General features: G+C 37.0%; 1 protein-coding gene across 5 annotated transcripts in view; it reads left to right on the top strand.

Moving 5' to 3' along the window:
- MYO16 (myosin XVI) overlaps positions 1 to 27,343 on the top strand; it is a 562,776-nt gene that overhangs the window by 394,809 nt on the left and 140,624 nt on the right. For all 5 annotated transcript variants that reach the window (XM_081047109.1, XM_081047110.1, XM_081047111.1 and 2 more), the window contains 3 exons: positions 746 to 946; positions 21,648 to 21,723; positions 26,722 to 26,897. In XM_081047109.1, the coding sequence (XP_080903235.1) occupies positions 746 to 946; positions 21,648 to 21,723; positions 26,722 to 26,897 (453 nt within the window). The remainder of the gene's footprint in view (positions 1 to 745; positions 947 to 21,647; positions 21,724 to 26,721; positions 26,898 to 27,343) is intronic.

Here is a 27,343-nt window from a genome sequence, read left to right as displayed (position 1 = left end):
CCTAGAAAAGAAAAGATAAGCAGCACAGCACTCAGTAACACATTATACAACTGGTGTGTAAAGCACACGAGCAGCACAGTGTTATCTGTCAGGGGGAGTACAGGCTCAGAGGCTGGGAAGTTCTTTAAGCAGCATTTTCCTTCACATGGCGTTAATTTTAAATTGTTGCCTCCTATATGACTTTATTTTCCTTGCTTATATTAATTTGAGTTGTACAAAATTATTACTTGAAACTCTTTTTTTTCCAAGTTTAAATATTGGACTATCATAGAGTTACGTCTACTTCCTGCTGACTGAAATTCTGTCACAATTTTTAAGACTTAACATCACTGTAGGTTTTGTTTTTTGATAAGTTACTTGTTCCACTATAAGTATGAAGTTTTTGATTGGGTCATATAGGTCAAAAAAAAGGACAACTTTCCTGTAGTCGGAAATTTTATTTTCTTATTGAGATGAGACTATGCATTTTAATAACACCAGTATTTTACTGACATTAAAATACACTCTTGCATTTATTCATTTCTCTAATCGGTAAATACTTTTGAGGGACGACATTACGTCAGAGTTTTGGCTAAGTGGTGAGCATACAACAGTGAGTAAAAATAGATGTGTATTAAAAGTAAAGACATTCATTTTCTGAGTGCTTTATATGAAATAATGAAAATCTAAATGAGCATGCATGAACAATAACAAAAACAATAAATTGAGTAATGAAAGGAAATAATTCTTTCCTCTTCACTTTCAGAAGCCATCTGGATTTCTCTCTTTATTGGATGAAGAAAGTGAAATGATTTGGTCAGTGGAACCAAATCTGCCCAAAAAGCTACAAAGTCTCCTAGAATCTTCAAATACAAATGCAGTGTATTCCCCCATGAAAGATGGGAATGGAAATGTCGCACTCAAAGATCAAGGCACAGCGTTCACTATTATGCACTACGCAGGAAGGGTAAGTTAATAGTTGGTAGTGTGGTTTATTATATGCAGTTATGGACCAAAGGTTGTAAGGATAAGCTTTAAAGTTTTTGGTATTTTAGAGTTTATTACTTTGATAAATGAAAGTTGGGTGAACAGCCCATACAATTTTGCTTTTCTAAGCTATTTTCTTGAACCTGATAAGGACTTAGCATCTTTAGAATGTGGGTGATGAAGCATGCAGGACAATCCTTCTTGTAATGTTTTGAGAATTATAACATAGTATGAGCAAAAGAGACCTGCGTTTTATACAAAGAGCTCTGCTGTGAACTTTGGGACATTTTTGTAATCCAAACACACATCGAACATCTGAATATACTTACCCTTAATATAGGTTTTGGTATTAAATTATTTTTCGTAAAGTATGCTAACCTAAAACAGGAAGCTACTCTCAGATCTCTCTAGATTTCCTAACCAGCTTTGTAAAGCATGCTTCTTTAAAATCTTCAATGAAGCATTCTTACCTGTCTAAAAAATATCACACTCCTTAGGCTTACGAACTCCCATTAGGCTTCTTCAAGCTGATGCCTATCTTCTTTATTTGTTTGTTTGTTTGTTTGTTTGTTATTTGGCTTTATTCATCTGTTACACTTCCCCTATACAAAACTTCAGTTCAGGTTATTTTTTCTAACCCACTCATTGTTTTCCTGCATCACCTCCCTTAATCTGCCTCATGTTCAAGCTTGAAATATCCTTCTTGTTTTCTTCACAAAGTCAAAGTGTATCCATCTTGTAATACTTAAAACCATGTCTCACTTATCTTCAGTCCTGCTCCCATCTATAGTTAATGTCTTCTACATTGAATTTGTAGCCCTCAGGTATTTCCCACCATTTGGCACTTAACCCACCAGATGTTTTCAGACAGGGTAGGGGATGAAGTGTTTCAGACAGGGTGGAGGAAAAACATGTTATAGGATGGAATGGGAAAAAAGGAAACACAACTAGCGGAATCCTCCAGCAAGGACTGCATTTGAGCAATAACAGTGAAATGCAGGGGAGGCATTTATAAGGAAGAGGGACTGGGGACCGAGACTAACTGGGGGTGCAGAGCAAGAGAGGAGACGTAGACTGAAATGAGACTGAGGTTTCTCACCCTTCTGGATGGTTATGTTATGCCAATTAAGAGAGGAAATTCTGGAAAATGAGGCAGTTTGGAAGGAAAAGTATTTGGTGTTACACATTTCGAATTTGAGGTTTTAATGGAATTCCCAATTGGACGGTGACAATAGTTGACACTGGGATGAAGGAGGTTGGTTGTTTTTAGAAACACAATCATACTTTTGAAAATGTGTATCTTGATCATTTCACCCAAAAAGAACATGGAGAAAATGGAGAAAAGATGTTTGTAGGAAAGAGAAAAATCAAAAAGCCTAGAGAAAGAGAAGGAGGGGTCAAGAGGAAATGCATCTGGATAAAACAGTTATAACTTTGTGAGAAGTTATATTAGAATGATGTCATATGATGGCTTGAGTAGTTCATGGATGTGGAGAGGAATTCAGTGGAAGATTTTTTATGTAACAGTCAATAACTCTCCCGGAGTTAATTCTTTTATATTTGAGAGATTCGTGTGTGTTACATGCCATTGAGTCTGCTCTGAATCCTGTTGACCCTGTGAGTGAGTGAGTGAGTGACATCTACGATGTCCTGTTCTCAGCGGCCCTGCTCAGCTCCTGTGGACTCATGCTTATAGTTTCTTTGATGGAATCGATCCATCTCATGTTTGCTCTTCCTCTTTTCCTATTGCCATCTATCTTTCTCATCAGTATTGTCTTTTCGAAAGACTCCTGCCTTCTCGTGATGTGGCTGAAGTAGGACAGCTTCAGTTTGTCATTTTTGCCTCCAGCAATGTTTCAGGCTTAATTTGCTCTGGGACTCACTTGTTCCTCTTTCTGGTGGTGCAGGGTATGTGTGGAGCTCTCCTCCAACACCATTTTTCAAATCAATCTTTTTTGTTTTCCCCTAACAGCCTTCTTCACTGTCCAAATTTCTCATTGGTACATGGTAATTGGGAATATAAGAGTGTAGATGATCTTATGACACATCTTTCCTCTTGGTGATCTTTCCTAATTCTTCCATTTAGCCTTTAGAAATTCTTGATAATAATAACAGTATTTTAGTCTTGTATTCAGATTTTGTAAATCTACATTTTCTTTATATTAAACACTTATTGAGTTCATAGGGTTTAGTTGAGCAATTACAATAAGGTATAACTAATGATTTTGGAAAATGATTTTTCTATAGGATTCATAAGAGCTATTTTAAGTCATTATATACCTGACACATCTTGTAAGTCTGTTTTTATTGTATCTTGGACAGGCATTAGATGTTCATTCAGTAAATGCTAGTTGTGTAAAATTTAATGGGATCATGCTTTGGAATAATAATTTATTTTATGTTTGATTTCAAAAATTATTCAGCAGTTCAGCACTTACTGAAATTTCAATTTCAATTGTTTTAAGCAAATTTGGGGGAAATAAACGATGAATAGTTTGAATGAATAAATGTATTTAACTGAGTTCTAATAGCAATAAAGGAAAGCAGAGATAGCTGTTTGATTAGTTGCCACCAGCCCAAAACCCCGTGGAATCATGAATTTTCCTGTAAAAGCACGTTTATATTTTAAGCAGAATTTTCCATAATTGGAGTCAGTTGTGTGGTTTTATAAAAATCACTCATTTCACTGAGATGTACTAATGAGTTTTAGCCCAAGGACTCCCTAAGGACTCATTCACATGTTACAGTATAGATTATATGTAATTTGTGACACAATGTCAAGACATATGCCATTCTAATAATCAGATGTAGGTACAGGTACTTAAATTTTGAGCTATTGCATTTTCAAGAAAAGCAGCACATTCTGCGTGTTATAAATCAAGAGGTGTAGCAATGAGCTAATTGGTTTAAAATAAGCAAGTGGGGTCTATTTTGGATAGTAAGTAGGTTGAGTATTTCTGAATAGCTCTTTGATGATAAAGTTGATCCCAAAAAAGAGTATGATGGCTCCGGGGTTCTTGGGCTGGTTTGTAGCTTCTTTGGCCAGATGGATGAGCTAGAATCTCTCTTATCACTACTTGCTCCTCTGTGACTGGTTTATCTGGTTTTGTTAGTGAAAACTCAATGCATCTCATCGGAGGGATAATCATTACTACTGGTGATGATATTGACATCCAGCCCACCAGGATGGACCCGCCCATCCTGCTCTGACTATAGGACCCTCCCATGCTTCTAAATCTTGTTTGGAGCAGAGGCTCAGAGGCCCTTTTAAAAATGTTTAAGCAACATTATTTGCATTATAGCTGAAGATCTTCCCTAAACACATCTGAATTTTTCATTACTCATAGGAGCATGGTGTATTTTCTAATCTCCATTACAGAAATATTTTCAACTAAATGGGAAGAGACGGTGCATGAAATATTAACAGGGTCTCATTAATGAACATGAATCTGCATTAAAGAAGGCTGTGAGTTGTGTTTTGTTGTTGTTATTTGTTTTAGCAAGTTTTAAATTATATAAGGGATTAGCTCTTTTAGGAATTGCTCTTAAACATACTGGTGATATATAAATGATGGATAAGCATTAAATTCAGAAGTGTGTCTAATTTTATTGACTTTTAAAATTAAGAATCTCAAAGAAAAGAAGAATTATTATTTGGTAAAAGACATGCGCTCTTAGGAAAGTTTAATTTCCATGAAGGTGATTCTGAACTAACTCTAATCGGGAATAGTATTTTGAAGTTCCTAAATGTTAACGTGAGAAAGGGGAATAGATTAGGAGATAGTAAGGCAAACTGAAGTAATAAAAATTAAATTAATGAAAATATAGGTCAGCATTAAAAGTTGTAAAATGTATAACACATATCTGACTCTTTTTGCTGTCTGCTTATAAGGTCTTTGTCGGAAAGCTGTTTATAGATAAAGGTCCCATTCTATGATTGGCTTTGATGGTTTACGTAAATCAAGTTGATGATATTGTTCTTAACTAAGATGATGATGCATCTGTGTTTCATCCTCTTTCTCTCCCTAAATACATAGTATTGCAGTGGGTTGAATGGTGCCCCTCCTCCAAAAAAGATATGTTCACATGCTCATCCCTAAAACCTGTGAATGGAATCTCATTTGGAAAAAGGGTCTTTGCATAAGTAGTTAAGGGTCCTGAGATGAGGAGATCATCCTGGGTTATTTGGGTTAGCTATAAGTCCAATGATATGCATCTTTATAAGAGAGAAAAGGAGGCCATGTGGCCATAGAGGAAGATACTGGAGTGATGCAGCCACAGGCCAAGAATATCTGGAGTCATCAAAAGATTGAAGAAACAAGGATGGAACATCTCTGTAGCCTCCAGAATAGTAGGGATGTCAGATTTCAGAGGCTGGCCTCCACAACTGTGAGATAATGAATTTGCCTTGTTTTGAGGCGCTCAGTTTGTGGTCACTTGTTAAGCAGCCCTAGGAAACTAATACAAGCATTCATTGGTTCAGCATTTACAGATTACAAGAGAAGTGAGTAGTTTTCACTCATCCCATTATAAAATTTCTTTACCACACTTGATTCATTTGAAAGTGATCCCTGTATTTCTCTATCGCTATTTTTCTCGTGTGCTTTTTTTCTTACCTGGAATGCCCTCTTTCTTTCCAAATTTTATCCATCTTTCCAAGGATCAACTTCTTGACCTAATCCAAATTTCATTGATCTCTGCCCTCTCTGATCAGTAATGTCTGATGCTCTCGTAGCATTTTTTTTTTAGTTTACAAATTGCTTCTGAGACATTCTCATCATCACCTTGTATATAAATGTTACTATATCAGTTTTTTAGTTACATAAGCCTTGGTGAAGTTGGGTGATTCACCAAAGGTTGTACAGCTACGTATGAGTCCTCTGAGGGTACCATAACAAAGTCCCCCACACTGGGTCTCTTACAACAGCAGAAATTTAGTCCCTCACAGTTTTGGAGGTCAGAATCCAAGATCAGTTGTCAGCTGGGTTGTTTCCTTCTGCAGGCTCTGAGAGGACTCTGTTCCCTGCCACTCTTCTAGCTTCTGGTGGCTGCCAGCCATTGGCATTCCTTGGCTTACACAGAGCACCCCAGTCTCTGCCTCCATCTTCACATGCTCTTCTCTCTATGTGTGTCCTCTCCTCTTCTTTAAGGATACCAATCATAGGATTTAAGGTCCACTGTCCCAAGTTGACCTCATCTTAATTATTTCTGAAAAGATCTTATTTCTAAATAAGGTCATGTTCTGTGGTTCTGGATGGACATGAATTTTGGGGGGAGGTTGTGCAACCCACTACAGCCGAGTAGGACAAAAATACCATGTCTCATTTTCCTCAAGTCCCATATGCTTTTCTCTTTCCACCATGGTATGTGGTGAAGTTTTTAAAGTGTTTATTGTCTATAGCCATAGAATCCTTTTTAGGTAGTAGAAAGAGAAGATACACTCAGATACGGGGGCGGGGAGAGGGGGTTCTAGTACTAGGACTTTGAGGAAGACACTGGCTCTCAGTTGACATATACATGAAGTTTTTAATTAAGGAGAATATAACTATGAACCTCATAAACTTGTTCTGAAGGTTAAGTGAGCAAACAATAAATACAAGTCCGATTATTTTGAGAAGTTGAATCAAATAGGTGAGTCATATCTCACTAACAATAGGTTTCAATGCAGGAATGCTACCACACTGAGCAAAATTGGAACTCATCAATCACAGATGTCGAAGAGCAGAAAAAATTTCGGAGATCTAATCAACTGTCAGTATGCTCACAGGGAGAATACTAGGGACCCAGTTGACTTGCTCACATTATATTAGTAGTAAAATGTCCTTGATTAGTTAAAAACTGTATATTTGTTAATTCCTTGTATATTGTAAATATGCTCACATTGCATAAAACAATGTTTTCTAAATCATGTTAGAATATTTATTTTTGTTTTTCACAATGTTATTAATGTCATTTCACCAGATGATAGGGAAGATGTAACCACCAATTATATTATCATATTTCCTTGCTTTTCCTATCACACTTGAAAGACTTTAGCAGAAGATAAGCACAAAAACTTGAGATACTTCTCTGTCTATAGAAACTATATTCAAAGAGAAAACATTTAGGTCAATGTTTTCACTTATGTTAATGTGACATTCTGTTTTTCGCTGAATATACAGAGTGTTTTAATGATAAGAACTTCTACCCTGATTAAAGAGATTCTTGTAAAAAATTATGTTCTTTACCATTTAGCTTTATGACTAATATTTAATCGAACATACAGGTGCGTGCAATTTTTCTGCAGATTTTGAAAGATCCTTTCAATATTATTTGCCTGAAGACAATTAAAGCATTGTCTGCAATTTATATACATTATCTGAGATGTAATTTTATGACAGAATAGCCCCCTTATATAATATGCTTGTAGATCTGTCTTTCCATGGGTATATTTTGATTGTGTTCATCAGGATTCCTTTTCCATCTTTCTAAACCACATCTCTGTGATGCAGTTGTAATCCCTGTATTGTTCATGTCTTTCCACAGGCCTTTATGGGAACTGTATTACTAAAATGTTGCTGATAGAAGTGGTGTGAGGAAAAGAATGATGTTACTGATTTGTGGCCAATCTATAACATACCAGATTTTATTTTTGCCTTCTTGGAAAGGATCTACCCCGATTGTTAAATAAATTAAGTTTGGAATGTATTGGTTTAGATTTATGCTGTTACCCAGATCTCTGAAAAATAGAGATCTTTATCCCATTGGTACTGTAGTACATTCTAGGTGACATACTGGTAAAAGCCAGCCTCTTTGTCCTTAGACATATTTACAAAACATGTATGCAAGGGAAATCGTGGCCTGTTTAATTTCCCAATTCTACCTGTCTCAGGGATACCTTCGGTAGCTCGTCAACTGGCCTTCAGCACCCGAAATTTATGGGAGACACAGTGTGCCCAAGAGGACTCTGAAAGTGAACCTTTAAATCAAAAGAAAAAGGAGCCGGACTAATCAATAGGGAGGCTTCCATTTATTTCTCTTTCTTTTCTCCAGGCAGAATCCCCAGACATAACAATGAAATCTGTCTGGTGGAAGCCAAACTGATACTGTTAAGGTTATTTGACAAGGATATTTGGACCCACACAGAGAGCTTAATTTACATCTCTATTTGTTCACCTCTTGGGCAGAACTTTAGAAAAGTAAAAATTAACTTCACTAATTTGTTACTTAAATCAATTTCACCTTTGGCATTCATTTTTGTAGGAGATTTGATAAATGTGTCCTTACCCAGGGTTTGGTTAGGAAGAGAAAAGGCAGGCTCTCGTTTAGAGAATCTTACTCTTTTTTCATAGATTTAATCTGTTCTCTTCATGGGCTGACAGAAATGTATAAACAAGGAACTTTAGATTTCCTAGAATATTTATATCTTTTTGTTAGTTGATTGTTTTGTTTTTCTTTAAAAGGAACCAATGAGGCCTATTTGTAAATTTCAGATGTGTCAATTTCAATGCAATGTCCACATTTATATTCCAGATATCTAGATAAAGACTTTTAACAATAATACTACGTGTTCCTAATATCTTTTTTTATTAGTGTTTATCAACTTAAAGTGAATCAGAATGAAAACAAATAAAACTATTAGATAAGATCACTTAATGGAAAAGTAAAAAATAGAAGCTTCTGCTTATAAATATTGATGCTATAGAGAGATCGATTTACTACTACGCATGAAATCAAGACTCTTTTCAACAAAACTCAGATAGAAAGATGGAACCAGGCATGAAAAATTATCAGACCCATTTGTATTCGCTGAAAATGATCTTTTTTTTATTTGCTAAAATTCAGTCTTTACATATGTTCTGATGCGATATACTTGTATTCTACAGTGTATCTCAGAAGTTTTGCATTTTTATCATCTGTTAATCCGGAGCACTTCGTTTCTAGGGATTATATTTTGCATTATGTAAATACCATTGTGGAAAGAGGAATTATAAATTTGACTGATAAGTGCATTTTGATTTCACAAATAGTGATGTTTCACAGAGTCATGTTTTATGTCTTTTCCTAGGAGTTTACCTACAGTCCTGATTCAGTTTTATCTATAGGATGACTCCCAGTTCTCCTATTGAACTATTTCTCCTGTGGGTTTCATACCTGTATATCTAGTTTTTAATATTTCTACTTGGGTGGCATCTTAAATGTAACAGATCCAAAAGCTAAACTAAACTAAACTCTTTAGCCACCTCCCGAACCCCTCTCAACTCACTTCAAAAAGTAAATAAATAAATAAAACTGATTTTCCATATTGGCCTCAGTTTACAAACATTGGTAAAATCAGAAACCCAATTCATTACCAAACACAAGGTACTCTCTCCCCTAGTTATCTCCTGAATCTAAAAACTTCCTTTCTTATTCCAGTACTCTAGTTCACATCACCCTCCTTACTCCCTCAGGTTACTTTAGTAGATAGTCTCCTAACACTAAATGAGGGAATAAGTAGTAATCATAAATAAAGGACTGAATGGATATTTTTACTTAAAGGCATACTAACTACAACTATTTCATTTATCTTAGTGCTTCTCTGATAACACTATTCAAAATTAAATGTGATTATTCTCATTCAACCTGTTAATAATAGACCTAAACTAGTAGCACTAATTACTGCTCTCTTTATCAATTGTTCATAAACCTTTCTTTTAAAGATGTTTACCTTTTAGCTTACCTCTCCTTGGTAGAAGAATGAATTTTGCTCTCTCCTTAAAAAAATCAGATTTTCCAGATCATTTTAACACTCTTGTTCTTCATGTACCTGGTAGATGAACATGCACAACTTGGCGGATGTGATCAGGATTCAATTTTACTTCTGGCTTACACTACTTTTTAAAATATATTCAGCAGGGACAGTCCTTTTCTTGTAACCACATGAAAACTCAGGCAGCTCCAGTGATATTTTTCCAGTAATAGAAAGTTCTTTATTTGCCTTCATAGGAACTCACAGTCTCAATTCAGTAATCAAGAACTTCTAGTACTATATAATAATCAGAATGACACACGTAACTGAAATTAAGTCCCCTCATGCATCAACCACAGAGGAGGCACTGTACAGGAGCTTGGGGTGTCCTGTTTTTTTTCCTTTTCTTGTGCTGACTTGTATTGTCACAGTATGGTTTCATGCACACTGTGCCTTTCAATGTTCAGGGCTAACTCTCACCCGAGTGCTTTCACGTGTCCCTAACACACTCCTCCTCTGGGAAACTTTGACGCCCTTCCCATGACCTAAGCAATGCTGATTTTCTTGACTGGCTGCTTCCCCAAGGCCCTGGTTTCTGGTATTGATTCCACACAGGCTCTCTTTCCTGGCCTCCATATTCCCAATCCCCACATGTCCTCTTGGGCAGGATGTAACATAGATTTGGCTTATGAACCAAATGAGGTCGCATACCTGTATCCTTTGTAGTTCATCAAAAACAATATATTCTGTGCCTCCACTTTTAAGAGCTGGCACAGAACAGCCCATCCCCCTGCAGCAGGGGCTGTTTCTTTTCTCCATTGTCCTGCCCATTCCTGCTCTCGTGCTTCTTAGTGGGGTCAAACCCCAGTTTGCAATGCCTCCCCAACTAGTAGGACAATGTCAAGGTGAAGAAAGTTTCCCATGAAGCTTCCTACCTCTTGGCTTAGGGGATGAGGGAAGAAATTATGTAAAAGCAATTATAGCCAAACTTGCATGCTCTATACAGCAGTCACTATTGTGTATGTACTCAAATTGATATGACAGCAATAGATCAATAGACCCATCGATGGAGACTTAGAGAACCCAAGTGCAGTGGATGGATGGATGGATGGATGATGGACGGATGATGGATAGATAGAAGGAGATACATGATAGATAGATAGATGATAGATAGATAGACAGACAGACAGACAGATAGATAGACACATACATAAATCAAATATAAGTACTGCAGAAACACATGTAAGTTACTGGTACTGTAATCCAGGATATTCTGAAATGCCTATATCGTCATTGAAAGTGGTTTTGTTAGAGAAACTTTAACTTTTAGCACTTCAACCACATGGAAATACAGATTTGCATATCAGAAATACATTAATTATGTGATAGTAGCATTAGCTGTTTGATTTGGTTTGGTTTGTCCTTAGCATATTGCTTTACAATGTAGAGTGTACGTGCTTCTCATTCTGATGTAGTGTTTGATCTGGAAATCTTAATGGATAATCTCTTAGCTAGGTAAGAGTAAGAGGGAAGGAAAATTAAGGAATGTGAAGTCTAAATAGTGAATGTAAATGAGGCCACAAAAGCTCTCCTAAGACAATAACACCATGGTTTTGCCACTCAGGCACTTTTTCTGTTTCCTGATTCTGGCCTGAATGAAGAATTGAAGAGTTGTAATATTTATGCTTCTAGCCTGGAGTGCAACGCTCTATTGTTTCCATTTCTTCTTTCTCTAACCTGTAAGGCCGTGAATCCCTGCCAGTGTGCTGAGATCCATTCTGCTCTCTCCACATGATTCATTTCATAGGCTTAGATGGTATCTCCTTTCACACTCAGTCTTTCTAGAATGAATAGTTCTTATCACTTTGTCTGTCTTCATCCATCAGCCCTTATGGTCCCTGTGTCATTCTCTCTGCTTTCCTTTATATCTTCCAGAGCTTTGTTATCTTTCTTCAGGTGTCTCGAACAGTGATGAACACAGCATCTATCCATGTTCATTTGCGAGCTGCAGAGCAGAGAGAAGCATCTGAGCGGTCAGCACCAAGGCAGGAGTAGACAAAAGAAGAAACTGGGAAGGGTGGAAGTTGGTCAGGAACTAGCCTGAAAAAGAAACAGTGCCAAATTTTCAAGAATATTACAGGAAATAGGTTATGCAGAACAAGTTGAGGAGACAGACAGGGGATAGTGAGATGATCCAGAGATGTGTCCCCAGTGGAAGCAGCCACCTCCTCTAGGGCTGGAAAGAGGAAGGGAGGACATGGTACTATTGGACCAGGAGCTAAGGACAGCTGGTAGGAACCTGAACCACGGCAGCCTGCCCTGGAAAAACTGAGGCCATGAAGAGTGGGCTATGGAGTCAGGGAGGAGATTCAGCATTTGCTGGGGTGGAAAGGAATTACCAAGCTTCTATCCTCATGCAACCCTACAGTCTTCTGCCAGCACTCCAGCCGCAGCCCTAACTGGAGGGCTAGGTTAGAGACCGTGGAGCAGACAAGGGCAGGATTCATTGGAGAGCAAATGGTGGAAAAGGGAAAGGCATTACTAAGCAGTGTGCAACAGACTCCAGTTCTTTTGAAAGTGCATGCTTAGACAAAAATAGATTAGATAGAAAGATAGATAGACAGACGGATGATTGATAGATAGATAGATAGATAGATAGATAGATAGATAGATAGATAGATAGATAGAAGGGTGGGAGGAAGAAAGGGAGGAAAGGAAATAGACTATCTCTGGGAAAAGGAATTAGAGGTAAATTTTATTTCATTATTTTTAGTATTTTACAAATTTTATAAATGCATATGCATTATATTTTATAAAATATTTTTAAAAGATCGGTCCTAGCTGTTTTCCTTGATTTTTTCCAAACAGTCTTCTATACTGGATTCAGTGAAGATTATATTTATTAACTTTTGCTATCAGCCACCGCAAAGGCAATTTGAAAATCTACATAGTTGGTATCCACTCATGCCCATTTACTATGTTCACATATAGCCAGTTCTCATCCCCTAAAACATACGTTTTATTGATGTGCTATGCTAATAAAGTCATTAAACTTTAGTGTGAACTGGTCCCAGTTCCACATTAAATTGGACAAATAAGAAACTGAGTTCAGAGAAACTGACTACTCATGCCCCCACAGTTAATGATCGCAGCTGTGTACCACAAGTTTTTTTTGTTTTGTCTTGTTTTTTGCTGATAGGTGGAAAGTACTCTTCTTCATAACTCTTGGTCCAGTGCCTCTTCTACTCTAACATACTTTTATTCATTTTATTTTCCTCAAACTTCCAGCACTGTATATGGCAATGTGGGTTTTTTGAAAAATAATGGCTTCTATTGTTATGGTCTTAGATAAAAGTATTTGAAAATTCTCTAGAGCTGTTTGCAAAATGCTAACTCTCCGAAGAAAAGTTTAGCCTGAGTATAATCATAATGTAGTCTCATTTTAAACTTATCAGCAATTTTAAAGTATGTCAATATCTGCTCTAATAGTTGTTTTGTACCTAAAATGCCCAGAAAGCGTTTATCCTTAGCAAACTCTGTCCCTGGGCTCCCTTATTCCCTGCCAGCATTACATAGGAGGACAAAATTCACAGAGCTTCGTAAATCACTAGTACCTGGAGCCGTGATTCTGAAACTTGAGTGTGCACCAGAATCCACTGGGGAACATATTAAAAATGCAGGTTCCTTGGCTCCAGTCCTATAAATGATGATTAAAGAGGTCTGGGTGAGGTATAAAGTACGTGCATGTTTATTAAGCACCAGAAAATGCTCTCCTATCGGTAACCTGTGAGGCACATTTTCAGAAACACTGAGGTATTATTAGACACATAGTTGGTGATCCATTTAGCACATATCCCACCACCTCACACCACCCTCTTGCTATGTGCCGGTTACCCGGAGGGGCTGAGACTGCAGGCAGACAGAACACACTGAGTCCCAGCTCTGGCACACCACAGCCCCTTCTTTATAGAGGTCAAACAAGCCAGCTGCTCTTGCTTTCAATTCGGGGAATTAAAGTCAGTGATGGTGGAGAGAGTTGTTTCCGTGGAGCTCTTTCACCTTCGGATTTCAGTTTCCTTGGTGATTAGCCAAGCGTGAGCCTGACAGTCTTCATGTAGAAAGAAAATGCATGTGGTTTGGCATTTCCTAACACTTCTCTTTGTGAACCCAGGAAGCAAGGTATCTTGCTGAATTGTGATTCACAGCCATGGTGAAAGTTTTATACTCTGCTTTTCATATATAGCTAACATAATTTCTCTTTCAATTATATTTATTTCAGCACTGGAGTGTTACAGCAAGTACTTCCCAAAAAGCGGCATACTGCTGTGCTCCCTAGTTTATATTGCACTCCTCATTTGGCATCCACACTGAAGCATTTAGATGAGCATTGCTAACTGCTGAAACATAAGCAAAATACTGAATTTCCTTTGGAGTCATTTTATTGAACAGAATCATTCCAAAGGAAATCTTTGAATAAGTGACAATTTCCTTAAAGATTTGTATTGGGCTGTATGAATATAAATTTTTGTATTACATGCATGAGGGACACTGTCACTTATAGCATGAATCCTATCTTCCAAACCTTAAGAGAAAAAAAAAAAAAAGTCTGAGTTTCAGTTATGTAAAGATAGAAGGAAAAAGGAAAGCATTTAACCTGGCCTCTATCTTTTGTGACTTTCATGTTTTTTTTTTTTCCCTTTCATCCCCCAAATAACAAAACAGCCAGAAAAGGAAGGGTAGGGCTGAGAATAGAGCAGCTGTCCCAAGTGACCTAGAAAGGCCTCTGCCTAAAACCTGCTTCCCGCTGTTCCAGTGGCACCCGTTATGTCCCTCCAGAGTGGCACAGCTGAGAGGACAAACCTTTATCTATTCTTGTGACATTGCAGACTCACAAAGCTATAGGTGACTTCTAGGATGGATTGAATTCCTCCTCGGTGGTTTCCCTTTCATAGAAATTCCTCTGTCCATTTATCTAGGCTTTCAGGCTCACTTCCCTTTGAATAGCCCAGGAACTCGGTGGCTTTGTCCCAAGCTCTGCATCTACCATGGTTTCTATTCTGTGTAGTTATTGCCCCCTCTGCCTCCTAGAGCCCACTAGCCTCAGTGAGGTCCAGATGTTGAGGTGTAGCTGGCTGGTGAATGTAATGTGGTGACCTTTCAGGGAGACTTGCTTTATTTGGAAACAATTCCTTCATAAAGTAATGAATGCATTTTGGCTGATTAATACTCAGGTACAGGATGAGAGTTTCCTTTTTGGATAGGCAACCCATTTAGCAGCCTCAAAATAGATGACATACATGACTCATTGAGTCCTTCTCAAGTCAATAGGATAAAAAAACTTCTCGAGTAGCGCTGCGGGGAAGAAGACCTTTCAGAGGAGGCCTGGTAGGGAATCATGACTTTCACTCAGAGGTAACCTGGGCATAGCCCCCCTTTCTCCACACCCAGTCAAAGGAGGCCACTTAGGAAGCAGTAAAGAAGCACATCAGTCGCTCCCACCTGTTCACCCTGCAGCCAGGAAAGTGTGACTGGAGGCCCAGCAGAGACGCAGAACTCCTAACCCTGCCCAGCAGTAATGAGAATTCCCTCTTTTATGTCAGAAGAGGTTGAATGGGGAACCTAGACTTCCCCCACCTGGCAGTAATGAGGTCTGTCTCCCCTTCCCTGTTGAGTGGTATCAGGGAGCCAGCAAAAACAAAAGGTTCATTTAGAAACTTCAACACCCTCTTATGGACAAGTGATAGAAAAATCTATGTAGGAAATCAGCAGGGATATGGGAGAACTCAGCAACACTGTCAACCAACAAGATCTATAGAACACTTAAACCAACAAAAACAGAATATTCTTTTCGGGTACCCAGAGAACATATATCAAAAAAAGACCAGCTACTGGACCATAAATCAAAACTAAACAAAATTAGAAGGATTGAAATTATACTGAGTGACTTGCCTACCACAATGGAATTGAACTAGAAATCAACAACAGAAACATAACACAAAGTCTCCAAATACTTGGAAACTAAACAATACCCTTCTGTATAATCCATGGATGAAAAAAGAAGCCTCAAGGGAATTCAAAAAAATATGGTGAATGAAATGAAAATTAAAATACAACATATCAAATCTGTGAGACACAGCGAAAACACTCCTGAGAGGAAAATTTATAACACTAAATCCATATATTAAAAAATAGGAGTGTTTCAAATAATCTAAGCTCCCACCTCAAGAACCTAGAAAAAGGAGAGCAAAATAAAACCAAATCAAACAAACAGAAGGCAATAACGAAGAGCAAAAATCAATAGAATTGAAAAAATAGAGAAAAATCAATAAAATCAAAGAGCTGGTTGTTTTAAAATAACCATAAAAATGGCAAACCTCTAATAAGAATGACAAAGAAAAAAAAGAAAAGACACAAATTACTAATATCAGGAATAAAACAGGAAATATCACTATAGACTACAAACCCTGCAGATATCAAAGAGATCAGAAGGGAATTCTACAACTACCTATTATATAAAAATTTAACAGTTCAGATTAAATGGAACAATTCCTCAAAAGATACAAACTACCTCAGTTTACCCAATATGAACTAGATAATTTGAATAGACCTATAACTATGAAGGAAATGAATTTGTGATTTAACTCTCACCAAAAGGATAACTCCAGTTCCCGATGGTTTTCCTGGAGAATTCTACCAAATATTTAGAGTAAAATTAACACTAACTTTACATAATATTTTCTACAAATTAGAAATGAGAATACTTCCTAATTTTATGAAGCTAGTGTTACCCTGATATCAAAACCAGACGAACACCGTATATGCACACACGAAAGAAAACTGAAGATCAGTATCCCTCATGAATACAGATGCAAAAATACTTTTAAATATTAGCAAACATAATTCAATTATGTGTAAAAAGAATTATTCACGATGAATAATTCATTTTCTTTCCTGGGGATGCAAAGCTGGTTCAATGTTTGAAAATCAATCAAGGTAATCCACCACATTAACAGGCTAAAGAAGAAAAAAAATCACCTAAGCGTATCAATTGATGCAAAAAAAGCATTTGATAAAATTCAACATCCGTTCATGATAAAAACACTCAAAAAAATAGGAATAGGGGGACAGCCTCAATTTGATAAAGAGTATCTATAAAAATCCAACAGTCAACATTATATTCAATGTTAGAAGGCAATGTTTTACTCATAAGATCAGAAGCAAGGCAAGGATGTCTGCTCTCACTACTGTTAGTATTAAACACAGTGCTCGAAGGCATAGTGCTATATGGCAATAAATGAAATAAAAGGCAGACATACTGGAAAAGAAGAAATAAATCTGTATTTGTAGATGACATGATTGTCTATGTATAAAATCTCAAGAAATCTACCAGAAAAAGAGAAATGACAAAACTCATCTAATAAACGAGCTCATCAGGATCACAAGATACAGCATGTGGTAGACATAAAGTAATCACTTGTACTTCTATATACTAGCAATGGGCACTGAATTAAAAATACGATAACATTTATGATCGCTCATACAAATGCAAAGGTATAAATCTAACAAAACAGAGGATCTGTATGCTGAAAACCACAAAATGCTGATGAAAAAAATCAAAGATCTAAGTAAAATTAGATCCATGTCATGTTTATGGATTAGAAGACAACACAACAAATAGACAATGTACTAATAATCAATATAGTAATAATTCTCCCCAAATTGCTGCACAGGTTTAATGTAATTCTTATCAAAATCACAGTGAAATTATGGTTAGATATAGACAATATCATTCTAAAACATATGTGGAAAGGAGAAGAAATTAGAATAGTTAAAACAATTTTTATAAGGACGATAATGTGGGAGGAATTAGTCTACTTAATTTAAAGTCTTATTATAAAGGTTCAGTAATCAAGACAGAGGTGAAAGGAGAGACACATAGATGGATGGAAGAGATTAAAGAACCCAGATATAGGCTCATACCAATATGTTCAACTGATTTGGGGGAGGTGAATATGCCCATAAATTGGCAACATGGGGGACTCATGTGGTGATGTGCCTGACCATGAGGTGACTGAATCTTCACTGCATTAATGTCGTTATCCTGGTTGTGATGGTTTTGTAGGATGTTATCACTGGAGGGGACTCGGTAAAGAGTCCACAGGATCTCTCTGTATTATTTCTTACAACTGCATGTGAATCTGAAATTGTCTCAAAATTAAAACTTTAATTAAAAATATTTAAAGGTGATGGAAGCAAGTTATATATGAGCATAAATGGGCATGAGTAAATATTTATTTATATTTTTAAATTATCTTTAACAAGGCCAATATAAAACTTCATTAAATTCAAGAAATTATCATGACAGAATGTGGGGACAAAGCCCCAAAAAAAGTTTCCAGGCTCTCGGCCTCACAATAGAAAGGTGCTGGCTCGGGTAGTAAATGGCCATCAACTGTGATCAGATGGCCAGCAGCCGAGGCTAGTTGGCCGTCAGCTGTAACCCGTAAGCCATTGGCCACTAATATAACGGCTGTGGCTACGCTAGAAGAAGGAATGGGAGCTAGCAAGAAGATGGTGGCTGGCAAGCGCGGACTGCTGTTAGGCAGATTATGTAGATCCTGCTTCCTGTGTCTCCAGCCCAGCAGCCAGTGAGAATATATTGGTTTGACTCCCCTATCTATGGCTCCATGGGTGTTCCTTTTTGGCCTTACCATGTCCTGCGTTCTTATGTGGGGAGCGGGACCAGAGACCCCACCAGACGCCCCGCACGACAAATGGCGCAGCGAGCAGGGTTCCCCGCACGACACAGAAATACAAAATTTGGAATCAGATTGTATTTTATCTTTAAATGGAAGAAAAAAAACACTGCACATATGTGTGGGTGATGTGCATGTATTTCTAAACTTCATCCACTGAAAACTCCTGGAAACATTGACTAACTCAATAACAATATATTATTTTGCACCTCTAGGATCTAGATGGTGATTTATAATTTCAACTTTTCATTAAAATATATAAATGCTCCTTGAGGAACCACTTGATTCCAGATTTGGGACCAGGGAAAAGAAGACATTATTTGGAATATGTGTTGATATTCCACTAATGCCAATTTTATGTAACACATTCTCAGTCATTTGCATTATTATATTAATTATGATAAAATAACTAAACTATTTGAGTGTCTAATACTTGTGGTGAGCTTTCAACTCAAACCCTGTCAATCCTGATGTCGTCCATATCTTATCAATATGGTCAGAAGCTCTTAAACTTGGAGGGCCCCTGCAGAATATTATTTAACACATGAAGAAAGACTCAAAGAGCTAAAGTAGCTTTCTTATTATCACAAAAGTAATTAAGGTCACCTGCTTCATGATTTAGTAATTTTATACAAAGTAAAATTTTTTGCTAAACTCTCTGCTTCCTACCAGCATCAAACTACCCTCATTGAATGTTTGCACTTGTATGTATGTGTTAAATATCTTTTTTCTAGGTAACTTGGCCAGTTGGAATCTCCAAATGGGAAGTTCTGAACTTTAGTTTTAATGGTAGACTTTCAGATTTTTCTTTAAATATCCAAGTACAACCAGAGTGCCATTTATGAGAACTTTCCAAAGCTCATGATTTGTATAATGAAAGACTCATCAGCATAATCTTAAATTAAAAAGACCAGCACAACATTAAGCTATATTTGGTCACAAGACAACAAAACCTTTTTGTTCATTTCACCAAATACAGAGGGTGCCAAAAAAATGTATACACATTTTAAACAAGGAAAAAAACTATTAAAATTGTAATACTCAATATATACCGATAACAAAAGATGAACACAAGTCACATTTGACTTCTGCAATTACAAGAGGTGCTCAGAGTGGTTACCATCAGCATCCAGACACTTCTGATTACGGCAAACTACTGCTTGAGCAACGCTGACCAAAGTGTCCACTTGTATACATTTGTTTTGACACCCCTGGTATTTATTGAATATGTCTATTGGGCAAGTCATTTGCCTAGATGCTGTAGGGAGACAAAGCTGAACATACGATGGCCACTGCCCTCAAGCTATAGTAGCAATTTGACTGCAGGAGTTAGGAGTGGCCATCACAAAATAGGGCGATAACAGCAGCAAAGGCAGATAAGGAATGTGTTTAGAGAAAATCAGGTAGTTCACAGTGCTGTGTGTGTGTGTGTGTGTGTGCGCGCGCTCAGAATCAGCAGATTCCCATGAAAAGAATACATTAGAATTATAGACTGGAGCCATATGTAGAACTCTTCGCTACAGGATCAGCTCTGGAACATTAAATGATATGCCAGAGTCCACATAGATTCAAAGCGGCTCAGAAGGGCGTGTTCTGTTTTCCCTTTCGTGGTTTCACTGCGTACTGCTGTCTCTAATGTAGAAAGATGTAGAGAAGACAAGCCTCTAGATTAAGCGTGCGCGACACCAACACTATGGTCATCTGGGGCAGATAATTCTTCACTGTGGAGCTGTGCAGTGCACTGTGGGGGGGTTTAGTAGCATCTGTACCCACTCACCTCCTCACTTGTGACAAACATAAATGTCTCCAGACACTGGCAGGTAGCCCCTGGGGTCACCATCAGCCCTGCTTGAGAACCACTATGCTAGATTATATTAAATTGCTCATATTCAGCAGTGTATAATCTGTGACTTACTACATAGCTCGCATTTTAATATGGGTAAGCCATGTTGTGGTGCAAGAGCAAACTGAATAATTTGGTTATGATTTAAGAGCATCTGAAAGTTATTTAGTTTCTTGGCATTGCCTCAGCTCAACCAGTCTTCTGATCCAAATTCACATTAGAAACACCTGAAAATCTGTAGGATGTCTTGGGATTTCAATGCCATTTAGGCTTTTGTGACAGTAAAGAATAAAAATTCAGTAGGACTTCATTGTAAGATGGCTTGGTCAGGTACTGGAATTCAAACGACATTTAGGAATCCAGGTTTATTAGGGATTATCTGGTCCTTTTCAAGGTTCCTCTCACTAGCCACTTAGCCTCTTTCTCATAGATTCTTTCTCTGTTTAGTCCCCTCTTGCTGCCAATGAGACATTCCTCTCTGGGCTGTCTAGTTAAAATTTGCAAAGGAGTGATTATTGCCTTTAATTGTTCTGACCGCCCATACTTCTTCATGAGGAATGTATGGTGAAGAGGTGTTAGTCATTGGTCAGCTGCCTCCCTGGGTTCAGTCCTGCCCCACCCAGGACAACCAACAGCCTGTTACACCTGACCATGGTGCCCTGCCCAAACATGTTTCCACAAGGAGCAAAAGCAGCTGTTGAAACCCATAAGCCTTATAACGGATGGGACTTCTCAGGACCACACTGGAATTCACATTTAGCTGAGAGTGGGAGAGGCAGTAAAACGGTGTCTCTCTTCAAAGATCCCAGGCCAGGCTGGAATACCAGTAAAAGCAGACCATGAAGGCATTTAAGTGTATGCATAAGTAAAGTATGCTGAAGAAAATGGTCCTTTGAATAATCCACAATTATTCAAAGAATTACTTCACATGTTTTCTTTATTATAAAGACTTCAGATTAATGGTTTTGATGATCCAAAAGAACCTGTTTCAATAGAGACCATTGAAGTGATGAAATTGAAATCACACTTCCTTCCCCCAAAGCCACGGAGTCTTTCTACTTGGCTTAGTGAATTTTCTCAGCAGGTTAGAGTCCTTAAGAATAAAAGGGAGTATGTGAATGTGAGTCACTAATCTCACGATCAGAGGAGGGTTTCACAAATGAGAACAGGAGAGGTGTCCCTTATTTAATGTACAGAATGAGGACACACGGGTGAGCGCTTTGAACTTGCATGTAATGTGAGCTCTAAGACCTGAAGACACTTCTTTTATGAATAATTTAAAACTTCCCCTGAGTCAAATTATTCTTTAAAGGAAATTGTTTTTGTGATCGTGTTTCATCATTAGTAATTACGCTATTTTCTTTTATTATAGGTAATGTATGAAATTGTTGGAGCAATTGAAAAAAATAAAGATTCCCTTTCACAGAATCTTCTATTCGTAATGAAAAGTAAGTTTTCCCTGACTGTGGTTAAAATGCCACACATTATTTCTCTGAACATTGTCCTATAAAATATGCCACCAGCTAAACGATAATTGAAATATCTTTTACATTCTAATGCCCAGAAAAATAAAGAATGGATCTTTCCACACTATACATTGGTTACAATTTAATTTGGAGTCTAGTAGAAACCATAATTTAACTAAGCTTTTAGCAGATAGAAATATAAAGCACCTTTAACTCTCTAGTGTTATGAATATAAAAAAGCTCTTCTGTGAAGACTAATGAAGATGAATATGGCTTCCAAAGTTATTTAGGCCATAGCAGGGTGAATTTCATTACTGAAGATGACTCTGGAGCACACCTAAGGGTGGTATTTTATTCTTGTGTATTTCATATAAAGAAATAATGCTCACAAAGTAGACCATATACATGTATATATGTACATATCAACATAAATGTATAGGTTCCATCTACTTAGTGAAGTTTAGTACTTTGTATACATCTATCCATAATTCTGTACTGTATGTAAAACTATATACTACATTTATATATGGCATATATATATATATATATATATATATATATCCTCTAGTAATTATTTTAATAGCAGTTCTGCAGTGATTCACATTCTCCTAACAACCTTTTCAATGAATTAAAACATATAATCTTCTGTGCTGGATTTTGCTCTAAATGAAGTAGAGTCATTTATCTTACCCGAGGAAAGAAGCATACAAAAGCCTTTCAGAGAATATTGGGTGTCTTTGAGCTGGAAATAAGACATCCATATCAGTTCTGGTTTGAGGAACATTTTTACCCTAAACCAAGCAGCATGGTTGCAATATATTGTTTTTCCCAGGGAATTAATTCTGCTTGCCTCTCAGAACTTAGGATTTTTGTGAGTTCTCTTAATGACTGAAACTAATGATAAAAGTAAGGACTTGGAATATTATTGCACAGAAGGAAAAACTGAAATAATTGATCTCGGTTATCATTAGAAATATCTTATTTCTAGTTTTCAATTATTTGAACTTTATCATGTACTTCCATTTAAGCCATATAGTTTATGAAAACCTAATATATAGCATATTTTCCAAATGGGTACAGTGCCTTTTTTCTTTATTTTTTGTATTTTATGGTGCTAGAATATACATTTAAAATGAGGATATGATAGCTAATGATATTGCAGTTCTGCTTACGAGTATTTTAAGAGAGTCTCTAGATTTTAAGTCATTCTTTTGTGTACACTTGCTAACAAATTCCAAGAGGAGAAACAAGTGAGTCTTGTTTTATTCTGAACACCTTAGGCTATAGGCACATTGAGCAAGAGGACAGAATTTAATGTGCCTTTGTATGTTTATGCAGGACACGACAAACATGTTCTGTAAAGGGCCAGAGAATAAATATTTTAGGCTTTGTGAGCTGTAAGATCTCTGTTGCAACTATTACTCTGCTGTTCTAAGGAGAAAGCAGCCCTGGACAATACGAATGGGCATGGCTGTTCCAATAAAACTTGATTTACAAAAATAGGCAGTGGGTCAGATTTGGCCCATGGAACTTACCCATTTAACATATAAACAAAAAATGCATGGCTGTGATAGTATTTTACCAATCTGTGCAATGTTTTGATGCTGTAAATACTTATTAAAAATGTAATTTATAGATAATAATAATTTTTATTTCCAGGTGCCTTGCTAAGTACTTTGAACACAGTGTCTAATTCAATCCTCATATCATTAAAAAGCTCCCAGTTAAGGAATGTGGTAGTGTCTGTTGTAGGATACATACAAGTATAACTGTCTCTGTGAGACATCAGGCAGGTGGCTTGGAGATACAGCTCTTACAGACGTGCAATAAGTGCTCTCATTTGTGCCTGAGATTAGAAATAAAGTCTACTTGATTCAGAAAGAGGAAAAAAATGTCAGCATCTAGACTATTAAGTCTGGTTATAAGAATAGGAAAATTTGTGATTTACTGTCAATAATGCTGTTAATTATTGAGTGTTTTTGTCTCTGAGTGTCTCTGCATACCTGCTTGTAAACCCTGGGCACCTGACTTAGCTAAACCTGTGTTACTGACAGAAAGACACCTGATATCATGTATATAGACCCCAGCAAGGGATGCTTTCCACTTCAATGTGTACAATATAGAGTAACATGAAGAAAATGGCGGGCAGTAAGTGGCCCTTTATAATAGGAAAGAAAGGCTAAACTGGTCTCTTCCCCAGGGCTTCTTTATCAGGTTCTGAGAGGCAAAAAGATGGCAGGATTTCTCTTTTCATGTCCCAAAGAATCTGTTCTCACCTCACATTTGCTCAGCTGTGGTCAGGGCTCTAATGTTAATGTCCCAATGAAGGATGGCATCTTCCTGTGTCAGGATGACACTAGTACTACTGTATCTTCATGCAGCCTGACCATATGATTCAGAGAAAGAGAGAAACCTGTCAATTGCATGTTTTGGTCCATATTTGTGTCTAGTGTTCATAGATTACAAAAGACTTTTTCCCCTCAAATTATAGGAATAACATGTTGCAATATTTATCTGTGGTTCCATCTATATGTAGACTTGTATAAATATAATTTTATTTAAATGGCCACGGTATTATATAGATTTATTGTTTAATTTTATTTTGAAATAATTTTAAACTTAAACAAATTTACTAAGTTAGCACAAAGAAATCCTATACGCCCTTATCCCAGATTCATTTTTCTTTTTTCTCTCTCGCTCATATCCTTCTTCTCTTACTCTCTCCTCCCTCCCTTCCTTCTTTTCTTCCTTCTTTCCTTCCTTCCTTCTTTTCTTCCTTCCCTCCCTCCATTCCTCTCCCTTTCCCTTCCTACTTTCCTCTTTTACTCCCTCCCCCTCCCTGTATATGGGTGTGGACATATATTTTCTGTACCATTTGAGAATAAGTTACATGCATCTTTATGCCTAAACACTTTGGTATATATCCTGTGATCAAGGACATTATCTTACAAACATCAATAAATTACTAGAATATTTAACATCAATATGATACTAATGTCTAATCCAGAGTCCCTATAAAACTTTATCATTTAACCTTGATCACTGTTTTGAGGTACATCCTTCAGGTTTTCCTAATCGAAAGTTGCTGTTGTTTCTTTGATAAGTAATTTGTAAGAAAGTACTTTGAGGCAATGTAAATATTCTCTTCCTCATCAAAATTTCACCCATTGGTTTTGCATAAATGAATGATTCTTGCTAAATTAATTATTTTTCTGATGGTTTCAAAATTGTGATTTTTCTAACTCCATCAACAGTAACATTCAACTAAGAACTCCTCTTTCTAATTAATTAACTAATTATCAACATGGACTCATTGATTCTGTGTGCTTTCCTCCCTGCCCTTTCTAAAAATTTACTGATGCACTATTAGTTGATAACACTATATAAATTTCAGATTATAGTTTGGTATCTGTATACTCTATTGTGTACTCACCATCAAAAGTCTAGTTCTTCTGTTACCATACATTTGACCTCCTCATTTTATTCAATGAATCATAATCCATTACTATCATTATTTTGATGCTGAAATTTCACAAGACGTGATCAGTAAGAACCCCTTCAAGCTAGCTCCTGGGTCCTTTTAGCAGGTCCTTATGATTTTTTTTAGCACTTCCTTCCATTTTGGCCTTCCAGGATGTTCTAGGGATTATCTACCTTGCCTCAGATCTAGAATCAGCCTTATACCCAAGAAGCCTTGATTTATTTTAGAGGAGAATAATATTATTAAACACTAAGCTCCAGGGGCTTGATGAGCTCATTTTTACTGGGATGTCATGGTTTTTTGGCCCTTTCAAAACTACAAAACTTAATATATAGATATAGATAATATAGAGATGCTTAGCTATAATACATACTAAGAGTCACGAATTTATGCTTGCACCTCAAATTTCAGTCCAACATCACAGCGCTCCTTTTTGCCTTCTTGCATTACACAATTATGTAATGCTAGAAGGCAAAAAGGAGCCCTGTGGTGTTAAATAAACAGCTCCCTGTTTATTTATCAATGTAGTGACTTTGCATTGAGTGCATTGCTAATAATTATGTTATCCTGGGCAAGCAAACCAATCTAGGTGTGGAAAAGGTAGAAACTAAACTGCTTTGCTACTAAGTATTGCTAACTATCTGATGGGCTAAGCATGATCCTAAAGGATTCATGTACTTACTTCCCATTTTAATCTTGTAGTAATCCTCAAAATAGGTATGGCCATGGTCATTTTATAGAAAAGTATATTAAGGCTTAAAAACTGTCTATGTAAAGATACAGGTAACATAAGAAAAGTACCTTCTAGATCCTTAAACACCATATATAGTTTTCACCATGCTATTCAAATTTATAACCAAAAATCCATTCATTATTGCTCCAATTTCTTTCTGAAGTGTTAAGAAAGGAATATGGGCCCAGAATTATTAGAATTTGTATAATCTAACATCTAAAGTTTATCAGCTTTTACCTTTGCAACTTAACAGGGTCAGAAAAAGAGGCACTTCTTTCACCTAACAACTGATACAACCAGATGAGATAGCGTCTCCCATAGGTATTTACGTACAGCTGAGACAGGTTAGATCCTGGGAAAATGTGTTCCTGGGGAGTTATTTTCCTGGAATGGGGAATTGCTGACAGAATGCATGTCTTCATGACTTGGGCAAGTGCACCACTGAAGTCCCTTAGGTCTGAGCAGGTAAGATTCTGTTCCGATAGCTAGAAGAGTAGTAACAGTGAATGAGAGAGAGAAGGACCAAGTGCTCAGGTGGAGAACTATGACTCCTGGCCAAAGGCAAGGTCAAAATTCATCAGACGGACTGATGGATAGTGGGGGGAATAAAATAGGGCAAAGGGAAAGATAGACTCCTCAGTTACCTCTTCCACTCAGAAAGTTTTAGTGGATAAAGCACTTGGATGAGGAGTAAGTTTAATATAAATAATGATCTTAATGCCACTGATGATATTATTTATTTGTTTGTTTGTTTGTTTATACTTAGCTAGTGAAAATGTCGTGATCAATCATTTGTTCCAGTCGAAACTGTCACCAACAGGATCCCTTCTACCTTCCTATCCTTCTTTTAAATTCAGAGGACATAAATCTGCCTTGCTCAGTAAGAGAATGACAGCATCTTCAATTATCAAAGAAAACCGGAATTACCTAGAACTTAGTAAGGTAGGAATTTTTGTGATTATTGTTGGGTTGTTTTTAAGTGTGTTTGGGACATTTGTTTCTTTTTAAAAACCACAATTCTGAGTACTGATGGAAATAAATTGATACTTTAAGTTTTAAAAATGGAAAGAGAAGGATGCCTACTTGAATTATAACCATGAGAGAGGAGATAGTAAAGTACTGGACAGTGAAAATTCAGTAGCGAATATAGTATTAGTAATTGTACTGGTTGTCTGTGCAACTTCTGATGCATGTTTCATCTCTGTGACCGTCTTTGTGATGAATGGGAAGCAACTTCAGAGATAGTCAGCTTACAAGTAACTAACTTAGCTCCCTTATTCTGTTGACATTGACCACTTCAGAGGTTTTCGGTCTCTAAACAATAAATTGCAATTTCTTCCAGACATAGTGTATTTTTCAGGTGCTGGAATGTTTTCACTGTGGACTTC

Source organism: Rhinolophus hipposideros (assembly GCF_964194185.1).
Source record: "Rhinolophus hipposideros genome assembly, chromosome: 4".
Lineage (NCBI taxonomy): Eukaryota > Metazoa > Chordata > Mammalia > Chiroptera > Rhinolophidae > Rhinolophus > Rhinolophus hipposideros.
This window is presented reverse-complemented; position numbering and strand designations above follow the sequence as displayed.